The following is a 25,470-nucleotide window of genomic DNA, read 5'->3' as shown; positions in this document are numbered from 1 at the left end:
AGCACTCCACAGCGCATGTACGGAATTTTCATTACAATTTTTGCTCATCATATAATATATAGAATCTTAGCGCTGCATTTATTGTTAAAAAACTGCACTTACCTACTTACATAGATATACTCTGTATTGACAGAAGCAAAGGACATTTCAATTTTTAAACCCTTCTTATGGACCTCTATTTACAACGGAATGTGAAGGGCTTATTCTACCTTGTGATGTTCTGCATTAAAAGTAATGTTCATTTGCTGATATAAAGCCACTAGATGGTAGTGTTGGATATGTGAATAAAATGATTTTGCTTCTTAAAGCTCTGAAAATCTCCAAAAGCTAGAATACCGTGGAATCAAAGTTCATTGAAACTTTTGCCTATTAAATCATCAATTGATACGCTTGTGGGCTAAATAAGAAATGTAAGGTTTCTGAGTTTTATAGCTTTCAATAGTTAAGTGGCAAAGGCTTTGCTGCACCAGTGTTAAGCTCTGTACAATTTTGCAGCTGCAGAATTCTGAATATATAGCCTTACATTGTAGATGCTGCATGCCTGCTCATGACCAGTAGCTGCCAATTTCTTCACTGATGTGTGTATTTCATTTTAATACTTGGATAACTTATTTGGTCTGTATTTTACAGTATCTTAGGTAAAATGAGGAATTAAGTATTTGTTTTTTTACAACTGCCCGCTAAAGTTATAGTTTTCCAAAAACTTGCTTTTCAAAATGTATACAAAATGTACACACTCCAAGTAGCATCAACTACTATTAGACTAGAATGGTGCCACTACATTTGGTGATAATTTTGGACAATTAGTAATATTTTACAAAACCCTACCTATGGCCACTCTACATACAAAATCCTCTCAAATTCTCTGAGAAACTGTGGAAAAAGGATTGAGTGCTCTATTTATTGGTCAGTCACATACATTGTTCTAAGACAGCCATTTGTGTGACTATAACCAAACTTTATTTTTTTCTTTTTAACCGCTTCCCATCCACCCTATAGCAGAAGTACTGCAACAGGGTGGCATGGGTGAGCAAAATCACATATATATACGTGATTTCGCATTTCCAGGTAGGGAACATCATTCGTGGCCACGGCTGTCAATCACTGGGTCTCGGCTGGTGATTATTTGCCAGCGCCCAGTGGTTGCCGTGCATCTCCGACGGGGGGAGAACTGTTAGTAAACAAAACAGTTCTCTTCCCTGTCAGCTCCTGCACACTGCTTTGCATGGCTGTGCATAGCACAGCCATGCAAAGCAGTGTGTTTACAGTGAAGCACACAGACACAGCCCCAAGTAAAACAGCACACAGTTAACCCTTTGATCTCCCCAAATGTTAACCCCTTCCTGCCCAGTGCCATTAGTACAGTGCCAGTGATTTTTATTAGCACTGATCACTGTATTGGTGTCACTGGGGATGTCAGTGGCACCAAGTCAGTTCCCCCCAGTGTCAGAATGCCCACCGCAGTCCCGCTATACATTGCTGATCACCGCCATTACTAGTAAAAAATGTTTTAAAAATCCCAGTAAATATACCGCCATTTGTAAATGCTATAACTTTCATATAAACCAATTAATTTACATGTATTGGGATTTTTTTTAGCGAAGACATGTAGAAGAATACAGTGTGGCCTAAATGTATGACAAAAATTAGATTTTTTTAAAAAAATTTTACTGGACATGTTTAATAGTAAAAAGTCAAAAATATAGTTTTTTTCTCACAATTGTCGGTATTTTTTTATTTATAGCACAAAAGATAAAAACCCACACAGGCAATCAAATACCACCAAAAGAAAGCTCTATTCGTGGGGAAAAAATGGCGTAAATTTCATTTGGGTGCAGCAATGCATGACCGCGCAATTGTCAGTTAAAATAACTCAGCGCCATAACGCAAAAAATGGCCTGGTCAGGAAGGGGGGGAAAACCTCTGGAGGGCAATTGGTTAATGATAGTGTGTGTGTGGGGGGATTGGGGGTGTATCACCATCTCTGTCCCCACTGCAGAGATTCACCTTTCTCTCTAGATAAAGTAGTGAGAAATCAAAAATAATATAGCTGTCACCAGAACAGAACAATTTTCCATTGGGGTACCTGTTCTGGTGACAGCTGTCCAAGAGGGGATTTTCCCTAAGTTTGGAGAGATTTCTGCTTCATTCACATCTCGTGATTTCAGATCTTGGACAGAATCACTGCAATTCTGCCAGCGCTCACAAGTCATGTGGCAATTGCAGTACAATGCGCTGCACATGGTTGGTTTCCATTATCCATCAATGGCACCCCAAACATGATGCGATTCTGCTGTGATTGTCATGTGACAGCATCGCGGGAAACTGACAAATCTCGTGAAGACTGTCACCCAAAAAGAAGCAGGAGGTAACAAACACGTGAATGGGCTTCCCTATGCGACAACCAGAATCACGTGAAAACCACAATGTCAAAATCGCATAATGGAAACTCTTCTCGTTGTTGTGAAAGGAAGTGAAAAAAAAACTCTTCAAAATAGATGCAAACAGAAAAGGAGGAGAAAAGGAAAAAAGGGTTTATAACAATGCACAACTTTATATCAGCTTTAAAAACATAGCTAAAAAAGGGCAAAAATATGACACTGACATTACTGATTGTATACACAATATAATAAACTGCTTAGAAAGTTAATGTTCATTATGGACAAGCAAAGGGATTTGTACACATAACTCAAACTAATCTTTGTCTGCAAGATTTTATTTGCTAGTAAATGTGTGCATTGATTCAAACTACCAATCTACTAGGCAAATTGGTAGACTCAATCAATAGTGAAGTTGGACAATTCAATTTACTGAGCTGGGATCGATATGGACATTTTTTACTATTTTGTGGCAGAAATGTAAGAAGGCGTAAGTGTAACAATCTAAGAAAAAATGTATTCTATACACAAAGCGCCACCATGACAATCACATTACTGCAAACATGTAAATGTCATGAAAGCAATATAGTGGAAAATCACAAAACTCTTTGCTTTCTCCAGAATGAGCTCAGGATTGGTTCTATCATTAGACGAGTTCATTGAAATTTGCTGCGCATATGCAAAGCACAACATGTCCTGACTTAGAGAAAACGGGAAGTAGGTGATGTAACTTCGTTCCCATCTGACACAATGTCAGATGGGATCAAAAAGAAGATTAGAGGGAAACAAACTGGGCCGCCAGCCAAATGTCTAGTGATGGAGCTGAGAGTGTTCACCTGACTCGTGGCTGGAGGGAGCAAGTCTAGAAGAGGCCTGTGTAAATTAATGTCATTTCAGGGGACTTACCTCAGACATCATTTCAAAAAACAATAAGAGGACAATTTATCATAGTGTTGTGGCTGCAGAGCTGGGTAACACTGATAAAAAAGGAACATCGCTCTGCTGCTTGTGCTGTTTTCTTGCAATTTGTGCACCTGCTTCCCAGCTGGGAGAGTGCGTTGCTTTGTGCTGTCTAATTGAAATGTGATATTGATCTGTGCTCGGCGTAATAATGTTTTTTCATACTATACCTATACATGCAGCATACAATCTCTTGCTTGCCTGTTTTAACAGGAAAATAAATGACCCACACCAGCCAGGATGATGAGTAATGAAGCAGATCCAAAGCTGATTCAAGGGGGGAGGTGAATTTCGCAAAGTAAACACGCACATTTAATGGAATATTCAAATAAGAAAAAAAGAAAATGGAAAGCATGGAGCAAAACAGCTAACGTACAAGCAGGAAAATTCATCATTTTCTATAATATACTAGGGGAAATGCATGTAAACAAACTTTCTAAAAAATTAAATATAGCAGATTATGCACATTACACAAATTTAAGAGAAGTGATTTATGGGAAACATAACATGTAATGTACTTGGAGGACAGTGGTGTCATTTATTTATATATACTATACATATATATATATGTGTATGTGTAGCCCCCCCTAACTCCTCTGAAGACTGATATAGTACCTCCACAGGGCAGGAAAGTGGGCTAGCATTTACTCCAGGGCTGAGTCCACGGCTAGGAAGGGGAGATTAGAACAGAAATTGGGCACCAGTCAGTTTAGGTCTTTTTCAAAGCTTTAATTTTGAACTTGAAAGGAAGTGGAAGGAGATGGTTGGGGGTTTCAGATGCCAAGCACATCACTTACAGGCTCCTTGGATTCCAGAACAAAGTCCAGCTTCACAGTGTCAGAACCTGTAAGCCAACCTGGCAACACTGCAAGCACATTTTCAGAGTCTAGCGCGTCCTCCAAGCGAGTCACCAGGCCTTTCTGAGAAACCAGCCTTCATCCTGGCTCTCTCCACAAAGGGGCCTCCCCTGGATCTTCTCACCTTGTCTTGGCTTCTTCCATTGGATCTTCACACCTTGTCTTGGCTTCTTCCACCTCAGGCAGGACAACCTCAGGACAATTTCAAAGCAAGTAGGCCCAGACAGGCTTCTGGACCTAACATGGAGCTCTCTCCAGCTGGACCTCTTCAGGCCTTGGCATTAGGCAAGAGAGTGAGCACATGGCCCACCCCAAATATTCACTCCCAGAATGCAACAGTGGCCATATAACCTCTTACTGAGCTGTCTAGCAGAAATATAAATATTCATAACTCAGTCAATTTGTGCAATTGTATACTATGACCTGTGGCACCAGTGACACCTACTGATGACAGTGAGAAATACACAACCCAACTGAGATTAGGGGAAAGCCAAATAAAGAAACTGTACATGCAGCCTGAGCTAGCTACAGCACAGCCAAAAAACTAAATGTGCATAGTAGCCCCAATTGAAGACCAAGGGCCTACATATGGATTTACTAAAACTGGTGCACAGAGATTCTGGTGCATCTGTGCCTAATAACCAATCTTCTAGCTTCAGCTTGTTTAATTAACCACTTGAGCTATATATACTGATGGGTTTCGCAGTGTTTACGATAGTAACCACTGCCTATGCATATTATCAATATGCATATCGTGTGCTTAACCTGTCCAAGCTAATGACAGGCTTATTGTAAAGCTTACAACTCTGGTACCCATTCTTAGCAGAGCATAAGGCTATTGTAGTAGTGCTGTGTAATGGGGACTTGGAGATAGAAAAGACATGCTGCACTCAGTGCTTCCTTCTATCTTAGCTAAAGTTTCTGTAAAACTGTTTTAAAAGTACAAATCTTTTTAAACCACAATTTTGTCAGCATCACTTTCTTAGCAAACGCATTCTAAATCTGTCTTTGTTATGTTGCTTTAGTGACTCATCTATAAAATGACGTTACAAACTAGAATTCTTTTTTTATAGAATAAACAAGGACTTTAATGGTGTATACTCATTGCTTGGTATAAGAGGACATATTGCCCACCCACATACGCCAACATCTTCCAAAAGATTCTCTTGTCATTGAAGTCTTACTCTGAGTCACAGTGTATGCCATGTCATACATCATTATGTATCTGATAAACTTATATCAGTAACAAATTAAAATTAATTTAGCATAAAAGCTTATCTCATTTTACAAACTATCAAGATCCTACACATATGGCATTTAAAACCAATAGATATGTAGCCATCTTTTTTTCTAGGGGAGGGGGGGTTTATAAGAAACCTGTAGGTAAATAAGAGAACCAGAACCTTTTGCTAAGTGGAAGAGTGAGTTTGATAATAAAGTCCCCCCCCAATCCAGGCCAGGGCCACTGTAAGCAGAGGGGATTCCCTCACTGGCAAATTAACCAGGAATTAACCAGCAATCTAATCAAAGTAATTGCCAGCCAGTATATAGCATTAACTATAAGTATACATATGCACACCAGCAGGGGAATAATAAAAGCTTTATATAATAAAAGATAAATAATAGTACATACAGATACAAACAGATAATAACTGTAAAGGAATTGATAGGAGTCATGGTGGAGTCAGGGGCGGACTGACAACTCATGGGGCCCCCGGGCAATAGGGGATCATGGGGCCCCTGAGTCCTTGCCCAAACTCAAAAAAGCCTATGAAAAAGGTACCAGGGGCATCTCATGGAGCCCCCTACTGACCCTGGGCCCTCGGGCAGTGCCTGAGTTTCCAAATGGTCAGTCCGCCCCTGGGTGGAGTACATATACCCAGGTATTTATAGTATTTAATAAAAATACCTTCATTTGAAGGTTGGAGCAAAGTTCAGTTGCAGGGGCTCCTAAGGATGATCACAAAGCAGCATTCATCTTAGTGTTGAAGACCTGAAGACAGAATCTGGGATGATGGGGAGATATTGAACCCTATGGACTAAGACTGGGATGCCATTAATGTAAAGGCAGGTGTTCCAATACGTATGGAACACCTGACTACGGACTAAGACTGGGATGCCATTAATGTAAAGGCAGGTGTTCCAATATGTTTGGTAATATAGTGTATATACCCACATAAGCTATGTGCAACAATAATAAACTAATAAATATAGGAACACTTGCCTAATAATCACTGCTTCTGGTCTGGATCAGCAGCACCACCCTCATGGCACAACATGTGGTCTCATACTTATAAATACAGGAGTGGAGGGAAGCAGATCCCTACAGATATCTAAATTTAGCTCCAAAAGCACCACCAAGTGTTAGCAAAAAATTTAAGTCACGGTATGTATACAAATTCTGTAAATGATTTAAATGCCTCAAACTCAACATTTTTGGTATATGCTACAAAAGAATATAACGTTAAGAGAAAAAGCACTATATTTTCACATACCAATCAACAAATACATACTTCAAGCAACATGCATTATTAATGTGTTGCTAATAGTAGGCAAAGCCTTAAATAAATAATGGAGAATGGAAAGAAATCCATCAAAAACTGGCAAGACCGGTTTAGTTAGGTTGGCCATAGAAGGTTCAAACCTGGCCAGGTCAGCAGGGACTGGCTGCGATTCTAATCATCTGTAGGCAGGCTGATTGTACCCAATTCGATTGTTGTATGACTTGGGTACAACCAGCCTGTTGGATTTTTCAACAGGCCATAGCAGCTAGCAATAATTACTGTGTTCTCAGGAAGAAACCCCCCCACCCCCACCACCTGCCGAGAGAACACAATATCTCCGCAGAAAAACACACATCAAAAATTATTTTGCAAATTAATCAACCTGAAGTTGCATTTCTTTTCATTTGAACCTTTTTGTATTTTGTCTATTTTGTAAATACTTCCTTACAAACATTTTTTTAAAGTAAAAAAAAGAAAATATATATGTGTGAACTGTTTACCTGCTATAGGATTTATCATTCTGTTCAGTTGGTCCTGTGACTGCACCGTCTTTGATACATTGTAAAGCCAGTAAAATTACATCAAAATGTCCTATTTTAGCTTTGTATCTTCCGGTGTAACTTGTATGCATATTGGACACTAAGGGCTCTTACACATGGCTGTATTTAAAGCAGGGGCAGGCAACCGTAAAGAGGTGGAGATCTACCTGAACAACATGTCAATGATCACCGGGCACAGTGTAGCCTCCTCACACCTGATTTAAACCTTTCATTTGCGTACACACGCATCACAATCGCATGCATTGCCTGGCAATCATGGGTTTAAATCAGGTGGCAAGGAGGCAACATATAGCCTCCTCATCACCAGTCAAACACGTTTGGATCACTTTTCAGAGTAGCAGCAGTGCCTGCTGCTTTTGTGAATGAGCCCTTAGTTGCATTCGGCAGCAGCACCTTAGGGCTTGTTCACACATAAAGTTGGGGGGTGGTAAAACCCAGCAGTTTAATCACAGTTTTACTACACCCAATCCATACTCCCTTTAGTTGCTGAGGCAGCAGCCAAAGATGTACACAGCCGCATCAGGAATTAAACTCTGTTGATTTTGATGGGTGCTATCGCTGGCCAGTCATGAGCTATTCAAGTAAATGGGGCCACTCTGCAAGCGCCCTGCAACTGCATGCTTCTGCAGGGACCAAGGGGTTAGAGTAGGTGGTGAAAAAGCAACACAATGCTGCCTGCTTTAACCCCTTGTTTTCTGTACTGCACAAGGTTGCAGAGTGGCCTCATTCACTTGAATGGTCATGCTTAACAGATGCTACACTAACCATGACAGAATGTACAAAGGGGGTGCAGATCAGGTGGGGGTGATAAGAACATATCTTAACTATGGGGTTTTACCTCACCCCAAACTTCAAATGTAAATTAACCCTTACTGTTCTGAGCCCCTAAAAGGCTGTTTTCAAAGTGATGTGCTGAGGTTTACCCGCACTGCAGGTGCAGCAAAGTGCATCTGCAACTTTCCTGGGTTAGCTGCGCTTTGCCGTAGACTTCTATTATATCTTGCAGATATTGTGGGATTTCGAAAAAGTGCACAAAAACGCCTTCATTCAGGAGTTTTGGTGCTCTTTCTGAAAGTGCACCAAACCCACAGAATATGATAGAAGTCTATGATTAAGTCCAGCAAAACTGCAGGAACACTGCACTGTAGCTGTGGTGTGAGTAAACTGCAGCACATCAGTGTGAAAGCCCTCTACTATTATGCCCAGTGTATTGCTTCACACTGACCTGAAGGTGACTGCTATCCAGGATCAGTGGTGCATTTAGTATCAGTCCACATGGGACAGGAGCCAGCACTACAGAGGAGGCATCGACTTATGCAGCTCTTGCTCCCTACTACAGCTCCAACTTTACAAGTAGTCCCTCTGTATTGCACTCTGTTTGATGCTCTGGGATGGCAGGTCAGTAAGGCCAGACCAGGGGCGGACTGACCATTTGGAAACTTGGGCACTGCCTGAGGGCCCGGGGTCAGTAGGGGGCCCCATGAGATGCCCCTGGTACCTTTTTCATAGGCTTTTTTGAGTTTGGGCAAGGACACAGGGGCCCCATGATCCTCTATTCCCGGGGGCCCCATGAGTTGTCAGTCCACCCCTGGCCCAGACCATAATCTACTAGTCACCTGGCTGTGATCTACTGGTAGATTGAGGTCTACAGGTTGCTGTGCTCGAATTTAAAGCATATGGGCGTACAGAGTAAAATACAGCTGTAGTTGTGGCTATCAGGATCCACAGCTGCAGCATATTTTTGCCCATAGAAATGCTTTACAAAAAATGCTTTGCACCCTAAATACAGCCGGGTTCAAGAACTCTTGATCGGAATCACTTAGCTGATTAAGTGTCAATTAATCGGTAGCTGGCTAGAAGCTGAAAATCACAAGGCTGACTTTATACAGTCTTGGTGAGCAATATATGTATTTTATTTGTGTATTTGTAGCACTACCCACTTAGGAGTCACTGAGTTTTTGGTCCCCCTAAGTCCTGCACAGCCAGGCAACACTTATTTCCACATTCAGACTTGCATCCAGGAGACAGTAACCAGTCCTTCAGATTGTTTTGGTGTAAGAGTTATATGGGAGGCCCAAGAGTAATGGCAACAGAGGACAAACTCCTTAGGAACTATGTACAAGTCTGTACAGCAAACAGTCTCTTTTGGAGAGCTAGCCAGCATCTCATGTAGTACCACCCCAGACTCCAGATGAATCTTCTCCTCATCCAGCTCTACTGGGTGTATCCCTGGGCAGGGTGTCTTCAACTCCAACATGAACAATCCTGGGTAAAAGCTAATCCAGTTTCCCACCAGAGTGCCTCTTTCCCCCTTACTGGCTCAGGGGGTGCAGGTTTACTCACTCAAATCTTTCTCCTGTGCTGCTGGTGGGTTCGTGGTTGCTACCACGCCTTCTAGCTGGGCTGCTCCTTCCCTGCTGCATAGGTGGTCCTCATTCTGGGGGCCAGTGAAGTTTTCTCCTTCCAATCTTCACTGCCTGTAGGTGAGCCCCTCTCCATCTGGGCCCTCTTCCAGGCTCGTGCTCTCCATCCTCACTTCCTCATCTTCCACCCAAACTTTACCTTTCCCTTTGCTGAGCAGGCTCAGTTACTCTTAAGAACTGTCCTGGCCCCTTGCCAAGCCCCATGTTGGGGATTGGCCATGATCCCCTAAGAGTATAGACTAGCCACTCCTTACCTCCGCTCACTGCTTCTAGATCTTTCTCCAAAGTTCTAGTGCTGGGGGAAATCTCAGAGAGCTAGTCTACAAAGCTCCTAAGCTCCTGACCTAAATTTGACCCTCCTGGGTATTACACCCTGGCTGCTACTGATCTCTCCTCACTGAGAATTAGAACTAGAGTTCCCCCAAGTTAACTAGGAGGGTGCTACATATTTAACAATTTTATTCTGGAGCTCTGCAGGAGTATATTTATTAATACATAGATACAGGAGTATCTTGATTTTTGTCTTTGAGGCAGTTGGGAAAGATGTTTTCTTGCACATCACATTTTCTATATAAACTCATTAAACCATCAATAACTGCTTCTGTACCACCCTATAACAGACATACTGCTACAAGGCGGCGCGGGTGCGCAAAATCACGTATATATATATATATATATATATTCGCAGCCTTGGCTGTGAATCTCCAGGTCCCTGCTGGTGAATCCCCGTCGGCACCCAACGATCTCCGAGGGAGAGACCAGGGGAGAGACCTGTATGTAAACAATACAGATCTCTCCTGTCAGCTCCTGCACACTGCTTTGTATGGCTCTGCATAGCAGAGTGTGCTAACAGTGAAACACAGACACAGCCCAGCTAGTAAAACAGCACACAGTTAACCCTTTGATCGCCTCACATGTTAACTACTTCCTGCCCAGTACCATTAGTACAGTGTCAGTGCTTTTTATTAGCACTGGTTACTGTATTGGTGTCACTGGGGATGTCAGTGACACCAAGTCAGTTCCCCCCAGTGTCAGAGTGCCCACCGCAGTCCTGCTAAAAGTCAATAATTGTCGCCATTACTAAGAAAAAAAAAATTCCAGTATGTATACCACCATTTTTAAACGCTATAACTTTCACATAAACCTGTTAATTTACACAAATTGGGATTTGTTTTAGCAAAGACATATAGAAGAATACATTTTGGCCTAAATTTATGCCGAACTTTGTTTTTTTTACATCTTTGTACTGGACATTTTTAATAGAAAAAAGTAAAAAAATATAGTTTTTTTTCTCGAAATGGTTGGTCTTTTTTTGTTTATAGAGCAAAAAATAAAAAACACACAGGCAATCAAATACCACCGAAAGAAAGCTCTATTTGTGGGGGGGAAAAATGACTTAAATTTTGTTTGGGTGCATCCTCTGGAGGGCAAGTGGTTAAAGGCTATTTCCAGTCACAGAGCTTAATGCATAGTTAAAAAACACATACAGTATGGGATCCTACCAAAATATTTACTATTGCACACACCTTTTCCTGCTATGTGGCTTCATAGCACATGGTAGGCATAGAAACACTTTTCAATGCCTGTTGTCCTGCAGACTTGCTGTCACACCTCACGCCAGCTCCCTGGGCTGCTGATGAGTACATGGGTGATGTCTACTCGGAGCTATTTCCATCCTACAAACCCATCTAACTACTTTCCTCTCTCTCCCATCAGCTCACAAAGCAGGCACATCTACTTCTCTATATGACTTTATGTGACAGCCCAATATATAATGCATTTCAAGTAATTCCTCTAGCTGAATTGAATAATTACTGTTGAAAGAATGTGTAAGTGAACTAAAGAGTGTTTTATGTATTTACCTGCAGCTGTTTATAAAGTAATATATTATATTGTTGAACAAGCTTTCTCCTTTTTTGCTTTCTTTACTAGGAAACATAGGAGTACCATACTTTTATTTGACCAAATAACAGAAAGTGTAGCAAAAATGAAATAAGATAAATGAGGCTGCAGAGCACATGTATCAAGTTCTACATTTCGGAACGTACATGCATACAATTTGTATTAATTATTTAATATCAAAAGCGATCGTCTGCCACAGCAAGCACTTAGTTACCACTGATGATTTCTCAGTTGTTTTGGCCGAAAAATGGAACACCTGCTGGATTGTGAAAACTATGCAGGACCTTGGTGGGCAGATGCCAAGCAGTAGTTCCTAACAACTGGTGGAGCATTCCCAGTATATTACTAGCAGTAATACAGCAGAGGTGAGAACGCACTGTTGACTTGGCTATCAAGGAGAGCAGAGACAAAATGAAGAGCAGCAATGTTATGTTTTCATTCAGTCTTTCTCAAAACGCAAAGCAGCAGGTAGTGTTTTCTGAGTGGCCAAATCAAAAAGGGGAAGAGGCACAACACCAGTGCTGCTGTCTAATGGATCTGTAGCACTGTTAGCAGCGAGCTAGAAGTACAGTGAGAGCTGTACCAAGGGCGGACTGACCATTCGAGCACTCGGGCACTGCCCGAGGGCCGGGGTCAGTAGGGGGCCCCGTGAAATGCCCCTGGTACCTTTTATAGGCTTTTTTGGGTGTGCTTTGAGTGTGGGAAAGGACACAGGGGCCCCATGATCCCTTATTACCCAGGGGCCCCATGAGTTGTCAGTCTACCCCTGAGTTGTACTATCATGGAGAATTAAAATGCCACTTAGCCTTAGTAGGAGACCCATTTACACACAACTACAGAGCCCAGATAAAGACCTTCTTAGAAGTTCATATCCAGTAAAAAAATTATTATTTATTTATTTCAGGTACTTATATAGCGTCATCAATTTACGTAGCGCTTTACATATATATTGTACATTCACATCAGTCCCTAACCCTCAAGGGGTGTACAATCTATGGTCCCTAACTTACATTCATACATACACATACTAGGGCCAATTTAGACAGGAGACAATTAGCTAGCAGCATGTCTTTGGAGTGTGGGAGGAAACTGGAGGAAACTCATGCAGGCACAGGGAGAACATGGAAAAGTCAGGCAGGTGGTGCTGTGGTTGGGATTCGAACTGATGACCCTAGTGCTGCTAGGTGGAAGTACTAACCATTTAGCCACTGTGATGTCCATTATTCCTTTTTAAATTGTCTTTTTTTTACACGAATACTTACTTCTGGCTAAGCCCTACTGACACTTCTACTTTATAGGAATATATCCACCATATAATTTTACACAGCTTATAAAGGCACACACTATATACACTTTAGGGGGTATTTACTTAGACTGGTGAACACAAAATCTGGTGCATCTGTTCACAGTAACCAATCAGCTTCTAGGTTTTATTTTCAAAGCCTAACCACTCTAGGGAGGCCTGCCCACATTGTACTGCAGACGGGCAGCTCCTACAGGCACATCGGCTTGCCTGTACATTGCTCCCTGCTTCCAGGTTCAGGGCGCATGACAAACAACACAGGGCTCTGTGCAGAGGGAATGGTCTCTTTGTTTCTTCTCCCTTCTCAGTGGAGAGAAGGAACAAATAGATTTTTAGTAAAAAGCAGTACATAATTCACACTTTATCACTTGCTACCCCAAAATATTTACCCCTTCCCAGCCTGTGTCATTAGTACAGTGACAGTGTATAATATTTTCACTGATCCCTGTATTAGTGTCATTGGTGATGTCAGTGGCAGTAAGTCATTTCCCACCCAGTATCAGTTAGTGTCAGATTGGCCGTTGCACTATCATTGTTCCACTATAAGTCATTGATCACTGTCATTGCCAGTATAAAAAATACATGAATACAAATTCCAGTATATATACCATAGTTTGTAGATGCTATAACACACAAACCAATCAATATACACTTATTGTGATTTTTTGTTTACCAAAGACATGTAGCAAAATATATTTTGATGTTTTAAATGGTTTTTATTGGATATGTTTTATTTTTTTTTTCAAAATGTTCAGTCTTTTTTCATTTATATAATAAAGAATAAAAAAACAGTGGTTATCAAATACCACCAAAAGAAAGTTCTATCTGTGTGAAAAAAATGGTATAAATTTCATTTGGATACAGCATTGCATGACCATGCAATTACCAGTTAAACTAGCGCAGTGCTAAATAGCAAAAAATGGCCTGGCCATGAAGGGGGTAAAACCTTCCAGAGCTACAGTATATACAGTACATAGGTCTCCTGTCTCCTAATGGTAAGCCTCACTAATGAGTAGGGAGTATTGGGAAGCAGGAGCTTTCTTTTACAAGTTGAAGTTGGCCTATATGTTTTTTTTTAATCAAACAGCATTTGTTTATCCTTTTTTGTATTGTAGCTTAGTAACAATAATGATCAATCTTTCATTACCAGCATGATAACTCTTGAAGAAACAGAAACTGCAAAACACATTGAGATTTTACAGCTGTTGAAGTCCTATTGTATCAGTGTTATCATCTTTCACATGTCATCTTTCATATGCGTATGCTATGGTTGGCTTTAGTGGACTAACAGCTGTTAATGTCTGGTAAAACCCCTTTTTTCCTTTCTTCTGTGTATACCTTCTACTAGGAATGGTTTTTAATGTTGGTTATTTAATAAAATGTAAACTCTTTTAATCACTTGCCATTGGCACCTGCAGTCAAAATCATGTACTTGCAGCACGTCCCCATCCCCACAACCGCTGTGTCCACCAGACACTGCAGAATGCAGATCCGGAACTCGTGCCCTGGTAATCATATCATCGCTATGATCACAATGTCAAAAAAGCTGTTATGAATTAATCCCTTGTGTTGACTATGCTGTAATTGGCCCACAGCTATCACATGGTACCTGGGCCAATCACAGCACCCTGTACGATGTGATTAGCTATAGCAACTAGTGATCACTGCTGTCATGAACGGTTAAACAATTCGTGACATGTAACAGACATTGTAACAGCAATCTTTGCTGTTGCAATGATCTTCATTGTACCAACAAAGCAAGTGTGAAAAAAAAAATTCTGATCACCTCCTCAGAGTAATACAGTGTTACTCTGATGAAACTGAACTAGTCTGATAAAAGTACAGTATGTAAATAAAATAGTAAAAAATAGAAAAAAAATTTTAAAAATTGTAAAATGTAAACACTGTCACCTGTCAGCGTCCCTGATCACTGCCACATCAGTCACTTGATGATGCTGTACTGCACTGATGACAATTTGCCAGCAGGCAAGCAGTTAGTTTTCCTAAATCTTAACCCCTTCACGCTGGCGCCTCCCAGCCCTTTAAGGGTTTCAGAAGCCGGGAGGCGGGGTTTAGGATCATGTGACCACCCTGATACGCCGTCACGGCAGTCACATGATCGGGAAAGGTCTCGATCGAAAGAGGAGATTGGGACCTTTCCGTGAGTACCGGACATGTGTGCTGGGAGCATGCAGGGTGCGCACTCTCAGCACATATGTTCTTTTTTAATAGAATGCAAATGTGCGGCAGCTCGGCGTCTAGGCCCAGACGCCGGGAGGCCGCACATTTGCTTTCGGCCGACGTGAAGAGGTTAAAGACTATGTAAACCCAACATTTCATATTTCTGATATGTGCCTGCTCTACCATGTACTTGTATAAAAAATATCCTGTTCTTTTTTTACTGCTTCCTTTGTGTGAAATCCCTGGTCTTGGTTGGGTGAGGATTGGCTCAGTGAAATCCTCTGGAAGGTTAACAAAAACCTATTGCATCTGCAGCTCAGAGCTCTCAGTAATGTGTGGACCACACATAACATACACTAACAATAAGAATAACTGATGAGCAGAAAAAGTTGGGCAGACCACAAGTTAATGATCACTGATGGAGATAATGTACCTGAGTATTTTGTATTTTTTTTTATTGAAAAAGAGGGCAACATTAAACTAATGCAATATTTTAAACTGTTTTTGGTAAACAAAAAAAACAGAAGTATCTGGTTCGAAGGATGTAGTAGCAATTCCTAATGAATTCTAAAGGTGCTGATCAGATATTTTTGGTTCTAATTTTGCCCTTCGTGTGCTTCTTCCTTGAGAATAGTTGCTCACAAGTATGGGTGCTGCTGAAAACTGATGACATGAATAAAGTGTAATTGTGTAGAGTGGGATATTTTCTTTGGGAAGAAAACTTGTAAAAGTCCAGTAAAGAAACACTGACAAATTTTTCTTCAGCCACATTTTTGTAAATTAATTTTTACAAAAAATGCTGCCTCAAAAAATCAACAGTTTAAAGTAAGTTTACATTTTGTGTTGGGACGCATTCATAGTTGTCTTAGGCTGCATAAGACCCATAGACCATAAATTGGACACCTCTGCTCTAAGAGAATTGGACTTTGTACAGGACTAAGAACAGGGAAAGTCTAATAGGTACTTTGTACTTTTCATTTGTAATCCCATTTATTTTGCTGTTGCCTATTGTTTTTTAATATCTTTTTCTTGAAGTATTTTCTTGCACTGTTTTTTTTAATTCTCTAGAACAAGAATGCTACCATACCATAACTCTCCTAACCTCCTCCCTGTGTGGCAGTTAGGGTGAAACATTACTGAAAATTCAGAAATGTTACAGCAGATACAGTGACCACTGTGCTTTTCCATTAAAACACGTGGTGGCATCTAATATTTATGTGTTTAAAAGGTTAACTGCAGAGTCAACTGACTCCAGAGATGACAGTCTCAGTCTGAAGGTTCTTAGTTTGTTGTCCCATGAGCTGGAAAATCTTTGTGCAGGGTGAGACTGAGAGTTTTGTCATTACAATGTCTGTATCACTTTGCGTGTCATACAAAGCAAGAAGTGAGGTCAAATCTCCCCACATCTGACAGAGGTTTTAACACAATACAAGGAAATCTTGGCAAAAATTGATTAATGCAGAGTATCTGTGTATGAAAAATAAGTATACACATAGAACCAGGAAAACCAAGCATATTTCCAAATATGTCATATTACTTCTGTCTTTTCTTTTGCTGTACTTTGAGAACTGTACAAAGATCATGAAAGGTTGAAATTATTCTCTATTTCCTGATTTCTGTGTACAAACGTGTATGCAATAAAACAATCTAAGAAACCCTTTAGGTGGACACGCTCCCTAGACTAGCTCACTAATTGCATTGCAGTGTAAAAGTGTATTGCATACAAAACTAAAAAGATTTGGGGAATATCTTCTTTCATAAACCAGTTAACCACATCGCATGTCTGTTTTTCCTCCTATTATCATCACTATATTTTCATATGTACATTTCTAGTCATTGGAATGAAAGATTGTATTATACAGAAACTATGATTAGAGCTTATGGCATGAATCAACCATGTGTACAACACAGCTTTATTTTCATGACAAAGCACCATTACTTTTTAAGCTTTTAACTTGTGCAATGTATTTTCCAATTTTTTTTAGAAACATTTACTTAAAAAAGAAATAACCAAATGATGGCATTCATGTTATTTGATTTTACTTTATGTAGGTCCCATTTAAATTTTATAAAAGATAACACTAAAATAAGGTAGCTAAGACATGTAGCATGAATTTGAGCTCTATAGAAAAAAATATAAGATTTTAAATATTAAAGATGCTTTTTAAATATTAAAGATGCGCACTTACCGATGGTCCAGGGGGACCTTCAGGACCAGGAAAGCCAATATCTCCAACTGGACCTCTCTCACCCTAGAATAAAAAATAATATGTTAAGAAGAGATGTACAGTTCTATAATTAATTTATAGTGCACCTGTAACCTGTTAGATTTAGTCATTACTGTCCAGGCAGCAAGCTAGTGGTAAATTCATCACAAAGCTATGATAGTGCAGTGGCAGTGAAGGACCTATTTGTGCTGTCTTCCTGCATCACAGAACTGGCTGGTAAGAATTACAAATTACTTGGCAGGTAAAATATGTGTATGGTCTTCACTCAAGTCATACCTGGTTGCCCTCTGTTTAACAATGTGAATGTCGCTAATATGCTAAGCTAGGTTATATGTTATTGGTCTGAATTTCCATTCATAGCCTTTATTTTGTTTTAAATTTGCAACAATTAGACATGTAGTCCAGAATTGGTGATGTTTGGGTTTGCTACTAAAATGGGTTTAAGGAAATATATAATCTTGGTGAATTTATGTGAAGATTTTGCCCAAGAGAATTGTTTTAGACATAATGCATTTCATGGCCTTTGAACTTTGGCCATCATACTTACAAGGGCCAAAAAGGGGGCCTTTTCACTATATATGATGGGGGGAGGGGGGGAGGGGGTGTCTCAGGGCAATCATAGATTGAGAGATGTTGTAGAGAATGCATAGTGATAGATGAAACATTCCTAAGGAGAGAATAAGGTCAGTTAGTAAAATTGTTCTTTTTGATTGCTAGCTCTTTGAATATTTATCCCCCTTGCTGACTTTTTTATACTCTTCTTCTTATTGATTTATAAGTGCATTTTGTCTCTAGTAAATTTGGCCTTATGGCGGCCGACAAAAACCCTCGTTCCTCCGGGTGAACGACATATGGCATCCTTTCAGGTATGCACAGTTTGCATGCCAGCAGAGCCAAGCAGCGGCGCGATCTGTCACCGGCCGTGTACCTCGGACACGGCCGATGACAGATCTGTGTACCGGCCCAGTTGCCAGTACCATGTGACCTGCTGTGACCAATCACAGCAGGTCACATGACAGTTGTATACAATGGATGGCGTCCTTTCATGCCATCCATTGTATACAAGTGTGGCTAGCTGTGAATGGTCACAGCGATCACATGCACAAGCTGGGCCGATCACAGCCCAGCTGTGTCATGTAATTAGCTGTGGCCAAATCACAGATAAGAAAAAAAAAATACTGAAAGAATCGATTTCATTCAGGTAAATGCTTGCTTATAGCAAAGTAATTCTTTGCTATAAACTAACTGTGTAAAACAAAAAAAAATATATATATAGATCACTTCCCCAAAGTAGTACAATGTTACTATGGTAACATTATACTACTTTGGTCATAGTGAAATATGAAAAACAAATCTTAAAAAATAGAAAACAATTTAATAAAAAATAATAAAAAAAATTTAAATTTTTTTTTTAAATTATCAATTTTTTTTCATACTGTTACCAGTCAGTGTCCCTGATCACCGCCATGCCAGTTATATGATGGCGCTGTACTGCACTGGTGACAGTATGTAAGAAAAAAAATAGTGAAAATCATTTTTTTTATTTCTTCATTTCCGAAAATTTATGACAAAAAAATTACAACTTCACAAACCTCGCCATGCCTGTTATGAGATACGTTAGACTGTCTACTTTGCAAAAAGGGGTTATTTGTGGGATATCTGTACTATTCTGACATTCTTGGGCCTCAAGAAATTATATTGGCCGTCAGTACTTCAGGATTGATCAATTTTCAGATATATCCCATAGTTTGCGAACTCTATAACTTTCCTACAAACTAAATAATACATCCTAATTTGGGTTATTTTCACCAAAGACATGTAGTAGAATACATTTTGGCCTAAATTTATGAAGAACAATTATTTATTTGCAAACATTTATAACAGAAACAAAGAAAAACGTGGGTTTTTTTCAACATTTTTGGTCTTTTTTTGTTAATTTAACAAAAAATAAAAACCCCAGCAGTGACTAAATACCACCAAAAAAAAGCTCTAGTTGTGTGAAGAAAATGATAACATTTTAGTTTGGGTACAATGTTGTATGACCACGCAATTGTCATTCAAAGTGTGAGAGCGCTGAAAAATGAATATTGGCCTGGGCAGGAAGGGGGTAAAAGTGCCCGGTATGGAAGTGGTTAACATTGTCCTGCTGCTGGCTAATTTTACATTGCTGCATCACCAGCTAATTTCTTAAGTCTTGTAATAAAACATGTGCCTTTTACCTTTTTCTCTTGTGCATATCAGCCAATTCTCTCTGTTGCTGGCCAATTTTACACTGCTGCATCTATATTTCATCTCTTAATGACAGGTTAAATGATATGTTCACCTTTTGAAAAAAAATAATAAATGCACATGTTTTTGCATGTAAAAAAATGTGCATTTATTATTTTTGTCTGCAGGAGCCTGTAAAGCATTGCACCAGAATCAGCAGATCTCTGATGCCATGCAGGTCTCCTGCAGATCTGTCAGTATATCTGCTTGCCCGTATGGGATGTACGCACAAGCAGATATACTGACAGGAAGATTCAATGAACTATCAGGGCGCTCCACAGCTCCACACAGGGGAGGGGGGCAGCAGGCCAAAGCTGCAGCATTGGGAACACCTAAAAACGGGTGGAACATGGAAAATATTCTCAAAGGTGAACTTTTCCTTTAAAAGAAATTGGCCAACAGCAGGAAAGTTTGGCATCAACGAGAACAAGAACAGCCACAGCAAACTACTGGCCAATTCCTACCTGCCAGCTGAAGCAGGCTTATTGCTATTTGATGAAAAATGCATGTGTAACTACTAAAGCTACATGAAATAAAGCTTTTTTTCAAACTGAAATTAATCAGATTGAGGTGCAGCTACATTATGCAAGGCAAGCCAACTGTATAAGAAAAACAATCAATTCCACAGCCAAATATGTGCTACCAGTGTGTGCTTTTGCAGAGACTTCCATGAAAATCATACTGCTCTGTAACACCACATACAGTTTTTAAGGCATACCCTTATTGTTAATTAGAGCCAATAATGTTGCCCTCCAAGAAGACCAATAAAGCTACTTCCTGCTGTATTTTTTTATATTTACATATTTTAATTTTTTTTTATTTTTGCGTTGGTACATGTCCCCCTATGACAATGCTCAGCCTCCTTTGAACATCAAGATTTGCCACCCTCCTTGCCCCCAAAGGCTACAATGAGATTTTCCTCTATGTTCAGGGTCACCAAATTTGAAGCAAGATTCACTGAATGGAACCTTGGCAGATTTGCCCATCACTAGCAGCTCTTACATTTTACGTGTCGGAAGCAAATCAAGGCTATGAAGCTAAACAAATAATGCTGAGTCACCCAACATAGCTGTACCTGTTTTAGAGAGAAACATTTCAGCATCTAATATTATATCTTTGTGGTTTATATGTACTGTATCTCAAAAACAGTGTGCCAAAACAATTCCCTATTGTGCAGATTTTCTGCGGCTGTATTTTGAAACCAGGTCATGACTCATTAATAATTGTATTTACATTTTCATATTATTGCATCAATGTAGCTTGGATACATTTGCCTTCAGCACTACTGTGTTAAAAGGGCTAAGGTATTTTGCTTTAGTTAAAAATTATACAATTTAACCAAACACAGAAATACTCGTTTATCAAAGTAAAGGAGATATATATGTAGTATGTTTGAAACAACAAATGTAATGCTTGAATTTTAGTATGAAGATACTAGAAAGTTGATTGTCTCCAACACCTGCAAAGATCTGATCAAAATTTGAATTGATAAAGCAAAATAATAACTACAGAACTGAATCATATTTGTATCTGACTTTTGCACCTACTCGAGTATCCTTTACTTTGATTTAAAATATGTATATAGCAGGGGCGGACTGACCATTTGGAAACTCGGGCACTGCCCGAGGGCCCGGGGTCAGTAGGGGGCCCCATGAGATGCCCCTGGTACCTTTTTGATAGGCATTTTTGAGTTTGGGCAAGGACACCGGGGCACCATGATCCCCTATTGCCCGGGGGCCACATGAGTTGTCAGTCGGCCCCTGGTATATAGTTATTTGCATATAGCATGTGCAAGCAAAAATACTGTATTTTTTTAATTTACCATGCATAAGACTAGGTATTCAAAGTGACCACAGCCTCTCCTTATTTACTAAGAAAATAGAACATACAAATCTTAAGTGAACAGCCTCTATTCCTGACATATCCCCATGGCCCTACCACACAGTCACACAGACACAAACACACACTTGGTCATACTTGTCATTTAAGTATGTGGCTTTTGTATATGTTTTTACAATATGATGTGTTGTAGCACTTTAAGAATGCATAACCAATCCAACTACATTCTGATGAGTCTGTAAATAATCTCTGTTAGGAGTGGCAAAAGAAGTGAGCATGCCAACTAAGTTTATTAGGTTCAATTGATTTATATTTGCCTAAATGACAGTCACAGAAGTAGCCAATGTATTTGAGGATTCACCACACTCCTTATACCAAGGCAGGTATTTTGCAGGGCTGCCTGACAGGCACCTTCAACAAGCCTTTCTAAACATTTTTATTAGACTCTTTTAAACTATTTTATATTTGTCCAGTGTGCTATATGGACTTTTATTCTGTAACAACAAGCCCCAATGAAGGGTGGTGGTGAATCATGAAATGTGTGGGATACTCTTGTAACACTTACTAATAAAAATCATGCTATATTAAACTTAATTGGGGCTCTCAGTTTTTATTCATTTCTTTGCATCACTATGAAAGTGATCTCTGGTAGGTTCATTTGGTTCAAGAGAACTTCCCTCACTACAAGCTTGCAAATCATTCTTTACATTAATGTCCAACACAACAATCTCTGTTAGGAAGACAAACATGTGAGAGAAAAAGCAGGTAGGGTACCCTTTCTATTTGTCCCTATCAAAGTTTGTTGCGTTATTACATACTATGCAAAGGGGGATCTGCAACAATGACTGGAGGTAGGGGTGGGGGGCTGATGGCTTGAGTGCAGTTTCATGGGATAGTATAATTTAATTACATGGTCACAAACCAACCTATATTTCTGGTAAGCAGAAAGAAACCAGAGCAACCAGAGGGAAACCATTCAAAGATGGACTGAAGTTCTAAACTGTGCAGCGATTTAATCCTAGAGCAATGTTGCTGCAAAGAACCCATATTATCCCCCATGTTGCTTTGTAAGACTACATTGTATAGAGTTTCAAGTTGACTTTAATTCGGTTAGTTTTCTGTCTCATGCAGAGACTCTGAAATTTTCACTTCCCCTACACTGGTATGGCATTACAGTACATTATGACAGCACATCAGATTCCATCACACCATCTAGAGCATCAGCTATAAATCAAGCCTTGGTCAGAGTGACACACAAAAAAAAGATAATTTTGTAATTCTTTTTACAGTACTCTTGTACTGTAAAAAAGCGAGGCATTCAAGATAGATGAGATAACTGTTGTCTGCTATCAACATTTTGTTGGACTATACTATAATAGACTATACTATACCATGTAAAGTGCAGCAATTACTGAAAGTATAAGCTTGCTATTCTTTAAGAACAAGTCTTAAACCTGAATTATTTGATCTAAATTTTTATATGCTGTCAGGGCGTAGCATCAGTTCTTTGTCCCTAATAGAAGTTCCGGGATGCCCACAAACCCCTAGACAACAAACCCAGTCTTTTATCTCCATAAAATACAATTACACACTATACACTGCTAATAGCAACCTGTTATGGACACAAAATAGTGCTGCTGTTGCTACATTCAAAACATGTGTGAGATGAGGGGATGGATGCTGCTCAGAACTGTCCCTGGAGTCGGGTGTGGATGGAATGGCCTCAGCCGCCATATGACATTTAAATTATAATAAAATTAAAAATAAAAAAAGTAAATTAAATAAAAAACAACAGCAAAAGGATAATTAATTAGTGATCACTTATAAAACAATTCATTTTATATTTTAATTTTATTGTAATTTAAATGTCATGTGTTTACTATGATGTGCCTGAAGCTGTCTTACTGAAGTGTAAAGATTGAATGTGTTGTGGTGAAGCCATATAGTAGGAAGTTAGCAGTATTAACAGTGTGTGTAGGGACATGGTCAGTCCATGCATGGCTATTGAACTGTGACAGTTGTTGAGCGGCTCCATTACCACAAATGTTAAATTATATATTTTTTAAAGTGTATCTTTTTGAATGGTCACTAGATGTCATAATTTTTAGGTTGGTGGAAGCATACATGAACAATGTAGAGAGGTGTGGTTGTTTGTGGGTTAAGTCCCAGTTCACCTTGCCTATAAATGCTACCCTCTCACGTGGTATGGGCACACCCTTAGAGGAAGTTGTGACCACGAAATGCATCAGGGCGTGACCGTAAGTGACGCAGCAGACTGTTCACAGAAGTGTGGTGAGACGCCGATCACATTTTTCTATGTGGTTAACTGACAATTTGTAGATGATACATGTGTTAAGCGAAATCAGTTGTACACTTGTGAGTGCATTTTAATAGGCGGTTTTGTTATTTGAATACATTTTGAAATGGGATTATGCTATGTGGCTCGTTTGTTTTTCCTCCTTTGGAGCTTTAGTGACCGGTTTAAACCACCAAGGGGATTACATAACAAGGACCAAGGGATCATTGGGCAACTAAGCTTTCATGCTAGACAAGCAATTAGGTCTGGTTAGTGAGGTGTCTGGAGGGGAGAGTGACGCACCGATTACACTCTGGTGATTAGAGTGAAACATTTGAAGAGGAGGTCTAATATTCATGGACTTTTACTGAACTTTATAGAAGGACATTCATTGGTGGACTGCTTTCTACAGACTATAGAAGAATATTGTTTAATACAGGTGTAAGACAGTAACAATGTGTTGCCACCTAATACAGGAAGCGCCTGAACAGGACTATCATGGTAGGATCACTAGGTATTATTTTAATAAAAGCTGCACTTTCAAAAAAAGATTAAAATCAACATTGGAAATTACATAAACATAAACATATTTAAAGTGAACCCTCACCACAGACGTTTTTGTATGATCTGATAGTTAAAGAAAACTTACTTATTCTTCTCTTTATTACTGAAGAAATAAAACTATAATTCTATCATTTTAGAAAACTCTGGCTCGGCTGCATCTTAAAGTGGAAATATACTCACCTTGGATCCAGTGATGAAGAATCCTGGATCTCCCTGCCCAGCTGCTGACATCTTTGGGCAGATGACTTCTGGGTCCCAGTTGCCAGCCACTGGGCAGTCGGGGGTAACACCAATCCTGCACATGTGTGAGAGTTCAGTCAGATTCGGCATTGCCGAATTTGTACAGTAAGCTGCGCATGCGCAGTTCACAGTATAAGGGAGGATAGGCAGGTAAGTAACGTTAATGCAGGGCTTGAAATTTCCACTTGCCTGCTCGCCAATGGCGAGTGGAAATTACGGTGGGGGCGAGTGAGTCCCCCAGGGCCGTCTTGCTGAGCAGGCTCGGAGCTCAGGCTGGATGTGTCATTGGCACTGGGAGCCGTCAGACTGCTCAATAGCTGAGTGCAGTGAAAGCAAAGCAAGGAGTGTGTGCTGTGCTCTCTGCCCCCCCCCCCAGAGTGCAGTACCCGGCTGTGAGTGAACAACGAAGTTCTGCAACCTTTTATGGGGTGTGTGTCTGTGTGTGTGTACGTGTACATGTGTGTGTGTCTGTGTATGCATGTACAATTGTACATGTGTATGTACATGTGTGTATCTGTACATGTGCCTGTGTGTATGTACATGTGTGTGTGTGTACGCACATGTGTCTGTGTGTACATGTGTATGCATGTACATGTGTCTGTGTGTATGTACATGTGTATGTGCGTGTGTATTTATGTGTACATACATGTATCTGTGTGTATGCATGTCTGTACGTGCCTGTGTGTGTATACATGTGTCTGTATGTGTGTGTGTGTGTGTAAGTGTCTCTGTGCGTGTGTGTACATGTTTCTGTGTGTGTGTATGTACATGTCTGTGTGTGGGTACAGGTGTCTCTGTTTGTGTGTGTTTGTTGGTGGCGAGTAACTCTAAGGCCTGGCTAGTAGCTCAGGACTTGAAATTTTAAGCCCCTCTTTAATGCATTTAAACTCTTGCCTGTTCACTCATTTTTAACCTAAAGTTCCACTATAGGTATGCCATTCAGTTCCGGGCACCGGTCCTCAGGAAC

General features: G+C 40.0%; 1 protein-coding gene across 1 annotated transcript in view; it reads right to left on the bottom strand.

The window, feature by feature from the left end:
* Positions 1-25,470, bottom strand: part of LOC149457567 (uncharacterized) — a gene marked incomplete at its 5' end in the record, with an annotated part of 278,900 nt that overhangs the window by 111,509 nt on the left and 141,921 nt on the right. The window contains one exon of the mRNA XM_089683530.1: positions 17,258-17,320. Within this exon, the coding sequence (XP_089539656.1) occupies positions 17,258-17,320 (63 nt within the window). The remainder of the gene's footprint in view (positions 1-17,257; positions 17,321-25,470) is intronic.

The sequence above is a fragment of the Staurois parvus genome, unplaced genomic scaffold (assembly GCF_062004578.1).
Source record: "Staurois parvus isolate SC_StPar_1 unplaced genomic scaffold, SC_StPar_1.0 ptg000313l, whole genome shotgun sequence".
NCBI classification, from domain to species: Eukaryota; Metazoa; Chordata; class Amphibia; order Anura; family Ranidae; genus Staurois; species Staurois parvus.
This window is presented reverse-complemented; position numbering and strand designations above follow the sequence as displayed.